Raw genomic sequence first — 12,635 nt, 5'->3', positions numbered from 1 at the left:
AACCTTTTAAATTAAGCCACATTTTAGCAATATTAAAGTTAGCTATCGCTTGAAAGTGCTATGGTTGGTAAATGTGTTATTCTAATACTTGGAATGAGAAAGTATGATTTCCATACCTCCCATTTAAAAACAAAACGTCGAAGTTTATTACTGGAGCAAAACCTTGAAATAGCCGCTTACCTATAGTAATAGTTTCCAAGTGTACATTTACCATTGATGGAAACCCTGAATATTTTCGTCGCTTATCCTGAATTTACCAGAATAATTATGAACTAGTTGCTAGAGTTTTGTGCGCACGTTGCACTCCAGTCGAAAACCAAACCTTTCAATCATCGTATTGTCCTTGGTTGCTTATCATTTTACAATGTGTATTAATGCGTAAAGATCGCTGGCACTAGCCGAGCTTGAGATCGTTGGTTGTTAACTGCCTAAATTGGAGTTCATTTTTCTGTAATTTGTTAGAAAATGACTTAAATGCGAAGGTTATATGAAAAGTGTGGACCTTTATCACAAGTTAGCACGTTTCTCTGGCGTTGGAAGCGAGTTCATTAGAACGTACTTAGATACCTTCTCCCTGGCTCCAGAACGGCTGGAACCCCGTTGACAAGTGTACTAAGTTGCCAAACCAGCCTGAGGCTGCGTATCACTACTAACGTAAAGCCCTTTTTTAACAGTCATTCACTTCACTAGAAAATAAAGTCCGGGTATTTACAAACGGCACTCAAATCTAAATAACTATGGTTACATAATCTGTTACTTTAAACATTCGTCGATGGTTCTCTCGATCGGCCGCCATCATTTTGGGTTTCCGTCGATTCTACGCCGATTACGACCACCGATCGGGAGAACCCCCGAGGAAATTTCCATCGTAAATGAATTGCAGTTTAAATTCCACTTATACCGCAGGTAGCGGTTTGACATAGGTACACACTTTAGAGTCCTGCTAGTTCCTTAAGACACTGCACTGCGTTCCTAAACGTGTACAAAACTCCACATACTAGTGCTGGGATCCTGGTAACTTTTTTCTAATTTTACTCAAAAGCCCATCGTGCTAGCTACTCTCGGACAATAGTAAAAATGTAATGATGGTCTGTAATCTTATTTAGCGTTTAAAAATGGCTTTCAATGGGTTGCAGTTATGCTGTAGCCAGCGTGAAGTCAAATAGTGTGAGACTACCTCCTGGAATAGTCTCTCACCCCTTGCCAAAATTCAGATCACACTTGGATTGATGACCTCAGATAAGCATTATGCCATAGTTATCGATGTGATGCAAAAACCGTGTTGCATCCATACAGAAACTAGTATAAACACCCTATCAAATAGTTTACAATATGCTCTCGCATTCTTAAAATCGCATATTTCTGTGTTTTGTCCTGGACAGTGTTGGGGCGACAAATTTTATATTTATGTAGCACATTATCAGGTCTCTAAGTCCCAAAACTTTCACATCCAATGAATTATTGAGGTGCAATGATATTATGTAGATAAATGGCCAGACATTTTGCAACTTGTACTTTTTACAGAATCTTTTAACTTGAAATGAATGGCCAATTATTCTGTGTTTGTTGGTGTTGGATGAGCGACGTATTGGTCAGAACATGGGAGAACTTTTTTTAATAGTGCCATGACATCGCTAACAGACAGCAGGGGATTTGATTTAATACCTAATTCCAAGAACATCAGAGGTGTCAGCTTAAATTTTATGCCTAAATTCTGCAGTGGGACTTGAACCCCCGACCTGGTATCCTAAATGGGTCATCTATGTGTCTCTTTTTAGTGATAGATTTGGTGTAGAGGGATATAGCTTGATGCGCGTAAAGTTCACTTTAAAACAAATAGAATTCTAAATACTAACATTTCAATTTAAAATAGACGACAACACTTTTAATATCCATAAATGAACTAAAACTAACCGTGAGAATAAACAGAATTCGAACATTTGTGTTTCTTTAGACAGACAGTGTATTTTTAAATGGTATTGATACCCAAATCCTGTTCGGTAGGACAAAGGTTCTGAAATGCAATCGAAACTGGAAAACCTGCAATTCACAACTTCAATCGCTTGCCAGAAACAAGTTAAAGGAAACATCTATTCAATACTAGATTATTCCCAATTAACAGGTATTTCTAGTAAAGATAATTGGGAGAAAGTAACGAACCACACATTTAAGTGCAAATTATTGTAACCACAATCGCAAACAATAGAATAACTTTTTAAGATATTTGATTTTAATAATTCTACGGACAGAGCTACAGTTTTTAGGGTTGAAATAAATATAAGGGTCTCGAGATGGGTAATTAAGTGCTAAATGTTCAATGAGGTATGCACACGGCTAACCTAATTGTGGAAGTATTCAATAAATAGCTATTGGCGATAAGTGTTAACAATCCTTTTGAAATTCATTATTAGGCGTTTCTAGTCTGCCATTGGTTGCTGTCTGTTTACTCATTGCCCAGCTCCGAACTGGTTAATTTACAACAAAAGAAGTATTTTCCCTGACCGCTGTGCAGCCCATATAAATAGCGGAGCAACTTTCTCAGCGCTCAACTCCTTTTGGGTCCAGAGCTATTGCAACAATTGCTGAAACAATTCCAGCGAATGAGACACCGCTGCCATGAAACTCGGCCAAGTCACTGCTTGCTTTGTGTTCGTTTACAGTAGCATTACTCCAGTTGCATTGTGGTAAGCTTATTTCGTCATACACTTAACAATTTTATTCCAATGTGTGGGAAAAGTGGAATATTCAAATTATACAGTTACTATATTCTTGTTACAGGTCCGTAAACAACTTTTTGATGACCGGACCAAAGGTAAGCTGAAGTCCTCTTAATATTTTTTAACAAACTTTGTTTGCTTGGATTCTTGTGGAACTCATTTTTAAGATCTGTCTGTTTATGGACTTTGAAAGTTAATGTTTACACTTATTCCATACATATTAAAACACATGTTGTCCCGTTAGATGCTTTGGATTCACAGATTGCCCGCATCCCATTAGCAACTGACGAAAGTTTCGAATTACTGAAAGATCGCAGAGACTATTTGCGAACTTATCTCGAATCTCCCTTTCTAATGCGTCCCATAACTTAGCGCTTCGATTTTACGTTGGTAAAACGAATTTTAAGATTTGACTATTATAACACACATTGTATTAAAAACATTACATTTCTGAAAACTGCAGGTATAAAACTTAAAACCTGGATCAATACCAACAACCGCAGAAGCGGCACTCTCGCTCTAATTTCACTTCGCTTTATAAAAAGTATACAGGTGCTGTTGATGCATTTGACGAACGGGTTGTGGCTTTTTTTTTGCAGGCGTTCCTGACCTATTCCAGCAGTGTTGCTGCTGGGGCTGAGTCCGGGATTGATGAATGCAAACACCAGTTCGCTTGGGACCGCTGGAACTGTCCAGAGAGCGCGCTGCAACTCTCAACGCATAATGGTCTTCGGAGCGGTAAGAACCCGCCCCATAGAAGCAATACTTCTCGGGTAAAATTTTACTCTGATATGGTTGGTTTTTATGAATTCTTAATGCATTTTAATGTGCTTTTATTAGCAACGAGAGAAACATCCTTCGTGCATGCAATAAGTTCTGCAGGTGTCATGTACACCCTGACAAGAAACTGCAGTATGGGGGACTTCGACAACTGCGGATGCGATGAGTCAAGAAGTGGTCAAGCTGGTAGGTTGGAGATCCTTGTCAAGGGCCCTTTCCGTTGTTTATACCTATAGTAGCTCATTTTAAGGAAAAGGGCCTTTATCCACTTGTCAGTTGAGATTGCACGAACGGTTTGCTTTAAGTACATTTTGTACAAATTTCTGCGTAGATTGTCTGAACATCTGTTTTGCAGGAGGACGAGGCTGGGTTTGGGGAGGATGTAGTGATAATGTTGAATTTGGGGAAAGAGTTTCCAAACAGTTTGTCGATGCTCTAGAGACGGGACAGGATTCCAGAGCTGCCATGAATCTCCACAATAACGAAGCCGGAAGAAGTGTAAGTTGCTGATTCACATCACTTAAATGTTGCATTATGGTAAATAAAGAAATCGCTTCTAAATCGTATTACATTATTTCGAGTTCACTTGTTCTAAATACCATGCAATATTGAAGACTTCAGATTATTCAAATGTTTGATCGAAGTTTTCAAGATGTTAAAGGGAATTGATAGGGTAGATAGAGAGAAACTAAGTCTGCGATTGGGGAGTTTAGGACTAGGGGGACATAGCCTAAAAATTAGAGCCAGGACTTTCAGGGGTGAAGTTAGGAAACAATTCTCGCAAAGGGCGGTAAAAGTTTGGAACTCTTCAGTAATGGGCAGTTGATGCTTGCTCAATTGTTAATTTTAAATCGGAGATTGATAAGATTTTTGTTCATTAAAGGTATTGATAGATATAGGGCTGAGGCTAAGTAAGTGGAGTTAGGTCACAGATCAGCCATGATCCCACTGAATGGCGGAACAGGCTCGAGGGGCTAAATGGCCTACTCCTGTTCCTACACTTTCACTTTATTAAAATTGTTGGACAATACTACATTTTATCCAGTACAACATGATCAATAAATCACATCGTAATATAGTTCCACGGATGATCTTTTCCCTGTATAAGGTGTGATGTGTAACTATTAAGCAAGATATGTAGCTGAGGATAAGGGCAAATAAACTTCCTTGAGGACTGGATGATGTACTATACTGTCGTTTCACCCATGGGTTTGAATCTCCTCTGGCGAGACTTTTTTCAGGCGCCCTTAGACAGTACCAATACAGTTCGCAACGGGTTTTGGCCCATGGTACAAAAAAATGGCAATTTCACTATTGCTTTTTATACTTCCATTTGGAAAGTAAGGGACAACCCCCTGCTCTGAATTGGTATGAAATGATATTGACTCATTCTCACTTTCTGGGTCACAGTAGTGCTCCAGTTTCCTCGAACTCAAAATAAATGATGGCTGTAGAAGGGGTACTTTTCTTCCAATGTCTCCCTTCCTCCCTGACGACAGGCTTATGCTGCAGTACACACCGGCTGTCGGCGGTCCTCTGGTACTTCACCCAAGTGTATGCTTTAGATCTGAGCAAACATCTATTTTGGGGGAGAGGAGTGTGTAGCTGCACCAATCTTGTCTTTGATATTCATACCTGTACTTTCCGATAAGGATCACTGGATGGGGAAGGGGTTTTTGGTTATTTTTGTTCTCCCTAACCATTGTGGAGTTCTCCAGCACTGCCTTGATTGAGATCAACTAGTTCTGCATTGACTAGGATAGAAAACGGAATCTCTTGGGTACGCAGCTCAGTTACGTCCCAGATCATTGGTGTATCTATTCTTTGAACGTTACGCAGTTGTGCAGGATATTTATCTTGAGTTTTGGATAAAGGCACATTGGAGGCGGTGGCTGGATGGAGACATGTATCTAACAAGATGTAGTGCCGAAAGTGGGGAGAACGTTCCATTTCTTCAAGCATTGTCCTATTCCAATCAGTAATAACTGTAAAATCTAGTGTTAGGGATGCGAACCTGGAATATGTGTTGTGTGTAATGGCATAAATTAACAAGTCTTTTAAGTTTTTTTTAAATTCAAGAATACGCATCCATAGGTGACGCAATATTTCGTCTAATACAAAATACTCCCATCAAATCTAGGTACGCGCGACGGTGATAAGGCAAATTCCTTCCAAAAGGGTTACCAACTTTCAGAATTGGTAATAGTCAGTTCCACTTTTTATATAAAACTTGCAACTTTAACACGAGCATTCTACAATAGCTTCTGATCGAATGTGAGCACTGATTATATCCAGTCGTTTGTGTAAATTACATTATAGGATTAATTTCGTTGTTGATTCCATAGGCTGTCAAAGAGACCATGAAGCGAACCTGCAAGTGTCATGGGGTGTCGGGGAGCTGCAGTATCCAGACTTGCTGGCTCCAGTTAGCTGATTTTCGAGACATTGGGAACTTCCTGAAGGTGAAACACGAACAAGCTGTGAAGATCGATCTAGAGAAGCGGCGTATGAAAGGAGGCAATAGCGCGGATAACCGTGCTGCGATCGCCGAGGCGTTTAGCGCAGTGCTACGGACAGAACTTGTCTACTTGGAGGACTCTCCAGATTACTGCGTGCGTAACGTCACACTGGGATTGCAGGGAACAGAAGGAAGGGAATGTCTCCAAAGTAGTAAGAACCTCTCCCAATGGGAGAAAAGGAGTTGCAGACGGTTGTGCGGAGAGTGCGGGCTCAAGCCAGAGGAGAAAAAGACTGAGACCGTCACCAGTTGCAATTGCAAGTTCCATTGGTGTTGTACTGTCAAATGTGAACAATGCAAACAAATTGTAACCAAACATTATTGCTCTCAGCGAGAGAAGAACAGATCTTTTAACAATAAGCAACGTAAAAATCGGGGCCAGAGTTGGTGAAAGAGGCCAATGGAACGCTTCCAAATTAAGATTTGTTTTTACAATCGACATAAGACTTCAAAATAACGACTACTCACCGCATTCGTTTTGTTAACTAAACAGACTTGTTATGAACATTATTAAGTTGCTATAGTCTACGTTCTTAAATCATGTGATCAGTTTGCAGATTCTTGTACAGTGCTCCTCCAGTTACATTTTAGAAGCTTTTTTTAAACTAGTTTTAAGACATTACATACGTACTTTTTAAAACGCTGGGAGTATTTAAATTGTTCTAGTCTGCAAGTAAGCGATAAGGAATATTTCTTTATTAATCTTCTGCATGGTTAGTTAATATTTAGTTGTATACTTGTGTGTTTATACGAATGCAGATGTTTCTTTCTATGAAAGTGGATGTGGGATTTTATTCGACATTTGTTTCTGCACAACTAATTTTTCTTATGCACTTATTTTTCTGTAACATTGATTTTTTGCACCAGTTCAGAAGCGTTCGCACTGTCACGGAAACTGCACATGAACACTTATTATAGTAGAAGTTTAGATGAAGTAACGTAGCATCAGAAGTTGTTTTTTCACTTCAATTTACTAGTTTGGCCTTAATGATCTGTGGCCAACAAGGCAACCACTTTGAAAATTGTAGACCATTCAGAGCTGTAGTTGCGATTACATTTATGTTTGTTTACAGAACTACAACATTGGTTCGCATTTTCCAATAAATTTGTTTCAATTAATCTACCGTTATCGAGTTTGATGCGTTTTCTCGAGTTCCTGAACTAAACGAAATGACTTTCATTTGCAATTTTCACTAATTGGGCGTAGTACATGGTAGACCAGTGTGTGATTTCAATCCCGTTCCACACTTCGGTATTAAAGAAACGTAAATTTCATGCATTTCCTCCCTTAAACGCTTCATTTTTAGTGGACGGGTAAAGGTGGGTGTTCGTTTATGTACCAATCTGAAAAGGAGTGCTGTCATCCTATACTAGAATAGCGTCTCATAGAACCTTTTTGAAAACAAATGCAAAGCTCGTATACCAATAATACAAACCTATGATCAAGCATGTGTTCTTTCTAGTTAACGGCTTTAGTTAGCGCCAATGTACATCACAGCATCATGAAATGTTAATGCACAGAACCAAGCTATTCGCCTCCAACTCTACTACGCTGGTGCCCACCCATAAGACACCTAGTCTAACCCTGCTCGCTCCCTATACAGTTTACTTTTCCTCTTTCAAGCAAGCAGCTGATCGCTTCCTTCTACGACTGTAAAAGCAAGTTACAGTAGTGGCAACGTTTAAATTCGTTTTAAATGCATGCACTTGCTGGCAAATCTATTTCTCTTGTGCTGCTTTCCATTTCAAAGCATTACTCAGTCATTCATTTTCATTATTCTAAGGATACTGTTAGTCCCTTTGAACTTGAACAGTAAAACAGAACAACAAAAAGTGTTACCCTTTATGCATGTGAACTTGTTTGCTGTTTTCGCCACAATTTTTAACGCGCACGAAAACCAGGCGCTCTGAATAACCACAAGACTCCACCACTAGCTTTGCATACTTCGGAGGTTTATTGTGCTGAGTTTCTCATTGCCACGGAAACATGGTGGATGTTGTGTATAATTAACGGCCACTCTTAACTTCAATTTCAAACTTTTTATTGGTTTTTAAGACAATTAAAGGGTTTATCTTTTGAGTGTAAAATGATTAGCAAAACAAACTAGTTATCGTGACCTGTTGTCTTGAATTGTGTTCAACTTCAGCATGATATATAAAAGTAACTCTAATCTTAACAATTGGATTTAAATTATCCTTTCACCGTTTTCAGCATTTAATGCTTGGCGTCCTATTTGACCCTGAGATAAGCTTCTGACCACATATCTGCTCCATCACCAAGACTACCTACTTCCACCTCCGTAACATTGCCCATCTCTGCCCCTGCCTTAGCTCATCTGCTGCTGAAACCCGCCTCTGTTACTTCCACACTGGACTATTCCAATGCTCTCCTGGCTGGCCTCCCATCTTCCACCCTCCATAAACTTGAGCTCATCCAAAAATCTGCTGCCCATATCCTAACTAGCAAGCCACTCAGTTGTACAATCTCTCTTTTAAAAAAAAAAGTCATAAGAATAAAACGGATGGACCACCCGGCATCGGACCACTAGGCACCGGACACAACAGGCAAACCAAGCCCAGTCGACCCTGCAAAGTCCTCCTCATTAACATCTGGGGATTTGTGCCAAAATTAGGAGAGCTGTCCCACAGACTAGTCAAGCAACAGCTTGACATAGCCATACTCACAGAATCATACCTTTCAGCCAACGTCCTAGACTCTTCCATCTCTATCACCATCCCACGGGCAGGACAGACCCACCAGAGGTGGCAGTACAGTGATATACAGTCAGGAGGGAGTGGCCCTGGGAGTCCTCAACAGTGACTCCAGACCCCATGAAATCTCAGAACATCAGGTCAAACATAGGAAAGGAAACCTCCTGCTGATTACGACCTACCGCCCTCCTTCAGCTGATGAATCAGTCCTCCTCCATGTTGAGTACCACTTGGGTGGGGGACTTCAATATCCATCACCAAGAGTGGCTCGGTAGCACCAATACTGACCGAGCAGGCCGAGTCCTGAAGGACATAGCTGCCAGACTGGGCCTGCGGCAGGTGGTGAGTGAACCGACACGAGGGGAAAAACTTACGTGACCTCGTCCTCACCAATCTACCTGTCGCAGATGCATCTGTCCATGATAGCATTGGTAGGAGTGACCACTGCACAGTCCTCGTGGAGATGAAGTCCTGTCTTCGCACTGAGGATACCATCCAACGTGTTGTGAGCCACTACCAACATGCTAAATGGGACAGATTCAGAACAGATCTAGCAGCTCAAAACTGGGCATCCATGAGGCACTGTGGGCCATCAGCAGCAGCAGAATTGTATTCCAGCATAATCTGTAACCTCATGGCCCGGCATATTCCTCACTCTACCATTACCAACAAGCCAGGGGATCAACCCTGGCTTAATGAGGAGTGTAGAAGAGCATGCCAGGAGCAGTACCAGGCATACCTAAAAATGAGGTGCCAACCTGGTGAAGCTACAACTCAGGACTACATGCATGCTAAACAGCGGAAGCAACATGCTATAGACAGAGCTAAGCGATTCCACAACCAACGGATCAGATCCAAGCTCTGCAGTCCTGCCACATCCAGTCGTGAATGGTGGTGGACAATTAAATAACTAACGGGAGGAGGAGGCTCTGCAAACATCCCCATCCTCAATGATGACGGAGTCCAGCACGTGAGTACAAAAGACAACCATCTTCAGCCAGAAGTGCCGAGTAGATGATCCATCTTGGCCTCCTCCCGATATCCCCAACATCACAGAAGCCAGACTTCAGCCAATTCAATTCACTCCACATGATATCAACAAACGGCTGAGTACACTGGATACAGAAAAGGCTTTGGGCCCTGACAACATCCCGGCTGTAGTGCTGAAGACTTGTGCTCCAGAACTAGCCGCGCCTCTAACCAAACTGTTCCAGTACAGCTACAACACTGGCATCTAACCAACAATGTAGAAAATTGCCCAGGTATGTCCTGACAACAAAAAGCAGGACAAATCCAATCCGGCCAATTACCGCCCCATCAGTCTACTCTCAATCATCAGCAAAGTGATGGAAGGTGTCGTCGACAGTGCTATCAAGTGGCACTTACTCACCAATAACCTGCTCACCGATGCTCAGTTTGGGTTCTGCCAGGACCACTCGGCTCCAGACCTCATTACAGCCTCAGTCCAAACATGGACAAAAGAGCTGAATTCCAGAGGTGAGGTGAGAGTGACTGCCCTTGACATCAAGGCAGCATTTGACCGAGTGTGGCACCAAGGAGGCCTAGTAAAATTGAAGTCAATGGGAATCAGGGGGAAAACTCTCCAGTGGCTGGAGTCATACCTAGCACAAAGGAAGATGGTAGTGGTTGTTGGAGGCCAATCATCTCAGCCCCAGGACATTGCTGCAGGAGTTCCTCAGGGCAGTGTCCTAGGCCCAACCATCTTCAGCTGCTTCATCAATGACCTTCCCTCCATCATAAGGTCACAAATGGGAATGTTCGCTGATGATTGCACAGTGTTCAGTTCCATTCGCAACCCCTCAGATAATGAAGCAGTCCGTGCCTGCATGCAGCAAGACCTGGACAACATCCAGGCTTGGGCTCATAAGTGGCAAGTAATATTCACGACAGACAAGTGCCAGGCAATGACCATCTCCAACAAGAGAGGGTCTAACCGCCTACCCTTGACATTCAACAGCATTACCATCACCGAATCCCCCACCATAAACATCCTGGGGGGTTACCATTGACCAAAAACTTAACTGGACCAGCCATATGAAAACTGTGGCTACAAGAGCAGGTCAGAGGCTGGGTATTCTGCGGCTAGTAACTCACCTCCTGACTCCCCAAAGCCTTTCCACCATCTACAAGGCACAAGTCAGGAGTGTGATGGAATACTCTCCACTTGCTTGGATGAGTGCAACTCCAACAACACTCAAGAAGCTCGACACCATCCAGGACAAAGCAGCCCCCTTGATTGGCACCCCATCCAGCACCCTAAACATTCACTCCCTTCACCACCGGCGCACTGTGGCTGCAGTGTGTACCATCCACAGGATGCACTGCAGCAACTCAGCAAGGCTTCTTCGACAGCATCTCCCAAACCCACGACCTCTACCACCTAGAAGGACAAGGGCAGCAGGCACATGGGAACAACACCACCTGCGCGTTCCCCTCCAAGTCACACACCATCCTGACTTGGAAATATATCGCCTTTCCTTCATCGTCGCTGGGTCAAAATCCTGGAACTCACTACCTAACAGCACTGTGGGAGAACCTTCACCACACGGACTGCAGCGGTTTAAGAAGGCGGCTCACCACCACCTTCTCAAGGGCAACTAGGGATGGGCAATAAATGCTGGCCTCTTTAGATTTATTTGGGGATAGAAAAGGATTGATTAAAACATCGTTTAGATTTTTTTCACACAGGGAATCATGCCCACAATGTTTACACCTATTTATCTATAATCAGTTTTCTTAACCATAATATGCATTTAAGAACATTCAGAAATAGGTGCAGGCCATACAGTCCCTCAAGCATGCTCCACTATTCAATTAGATCATGGCTGATTTTCGACCTCAACTCCAATATAACTCGGTGAAAGACGCCCTTTGGTCTGCCCGAAACCTGCTGGTCTTCCAGTGCACGGAGCTGTCCTCGACCGAGTGTTGCAGACTGGCACATTCCAAGGTCCAGGGCTACGTGCTCAGGGACGCACTGAAGCTAGGTGCAGCCGCCGCAAAGGCTCTGTGGGGAAAGGCAACCATTTAGAGCCTTCCCGCCCTTGTATACCGAGGGGCTGCAATCAGGGAAACCCCCCCCCCCCCACCCCGGGCAGAATGTAAAATTCAAATTGCTGTAATGTACCTGTAATGAATCTGTAATGTACCTGTAATGAATCTGTAATCAATAATCTGTATTGAGTATAATGCAATGAGACACCCCAGAGTGTCATGAACTGTAATTATGTACAATGTGTTCATTGAACTGTACTTGATTTAACCTGCAAATTGTATAATCTGTATTGTGTACGTTTGGAATGTGATATGACAACTGTATTGTATGTTTTGCTACAAATTTTATGAATAAAGTATAGTTTTTGACAAAAAAATCCCTTAGAGTCCAAAAATCTATCGATTTTTTCAGCCTTGAATATACTTAACGATGGAGCTTCCACAGCTCTCTGGGGTAGAGAATTCCAAAGAGTCACAACCCTCTGAGTGAAGAAATTCCTTTTCATCTCTGTCCTAAATGACCCCTTATCCTGAGACTATGTCCCCTAGTTCTAGACTCTCCAGCCAGGGGAAACAGCCTCTCATCATCTACTGTCAAGCCCCATAACAATTTTATATGTTTCAATGCGATCATCTTTCATTCTTCTAAACTCCAGAGAATAAAGGCCCATTTTACTTAATCTCTCTTCATAGGACAACCTTCTCATCCCAGGAATCAATCTTGTGAACCTTCGTTGCACTACCTCTAAGGCAAGTATATCCTTCCTTAGGTAAGGAGACCAAAACTGTACACAGTACTCCAGGTGTGGTCTAACCAAAGCCCTGTACAATTGTAGCAAGACTTCCTTACTCTTGTACTCCAATCCCTTTGCAATAAAGGCCAACATACCATT

The 12,635-nt window shown here is 42.3% G+C and overlaps 1 protein-coding gene across 1 annotated transcript; it reads left to right on the top strand.

The window, feature by feature from the left end:
• Window positions 1-2,417: 2,417 nt before the first annotated feature.
• Window positions 2,418-7,101, top strand: LOC137332114 (protein Wnt-8-like). Its single transcript, XM_067995826.1, has 6 exons — window positions 2,418-2,684; window positions 2,779-2,812; window positions 3,317-3,455; window positions 3,558-3,683; window positions 3,853-3,995; window positions 5,843-7,101. The coding sequence occupies exons 1-6, from the start codon at window positions 2,617-2,619 to the stop codon at window positions 6,404-6,406; spliced, it is 1,074 nt and encodes a 357-aa protein (XP_067851927.1). The 5' UTR covers window positions 2,418-2,616; the 3' UTR covers window positions 6,407-7,101.
• The last annotated feature ends 5,534 nt before the right edge of the window (window positions 7,102-12,635 follow it).

This window comes from Heptranchias perlo, chromosome 14 (assembly GCF_035084215.1).
Source record: "Heptranchias perlo isolate sHepPer1 chromosome 14, sHepPer1.hap1, whole genome shotgun sequence".
In the NCBI taxonomy this organism is placed as follows: domain Eukaryota; kingdom Metazoa; phylum Chordata; class Chondrichthyes; order Hexanchiformes; family Hexanchidae; genus Heptranchias; species Heptranchias perlo.
Note: the sequence above shows the minus strand (reverse complement) of the source record. Positions and strands in the feature narration are given on the sequence as shown.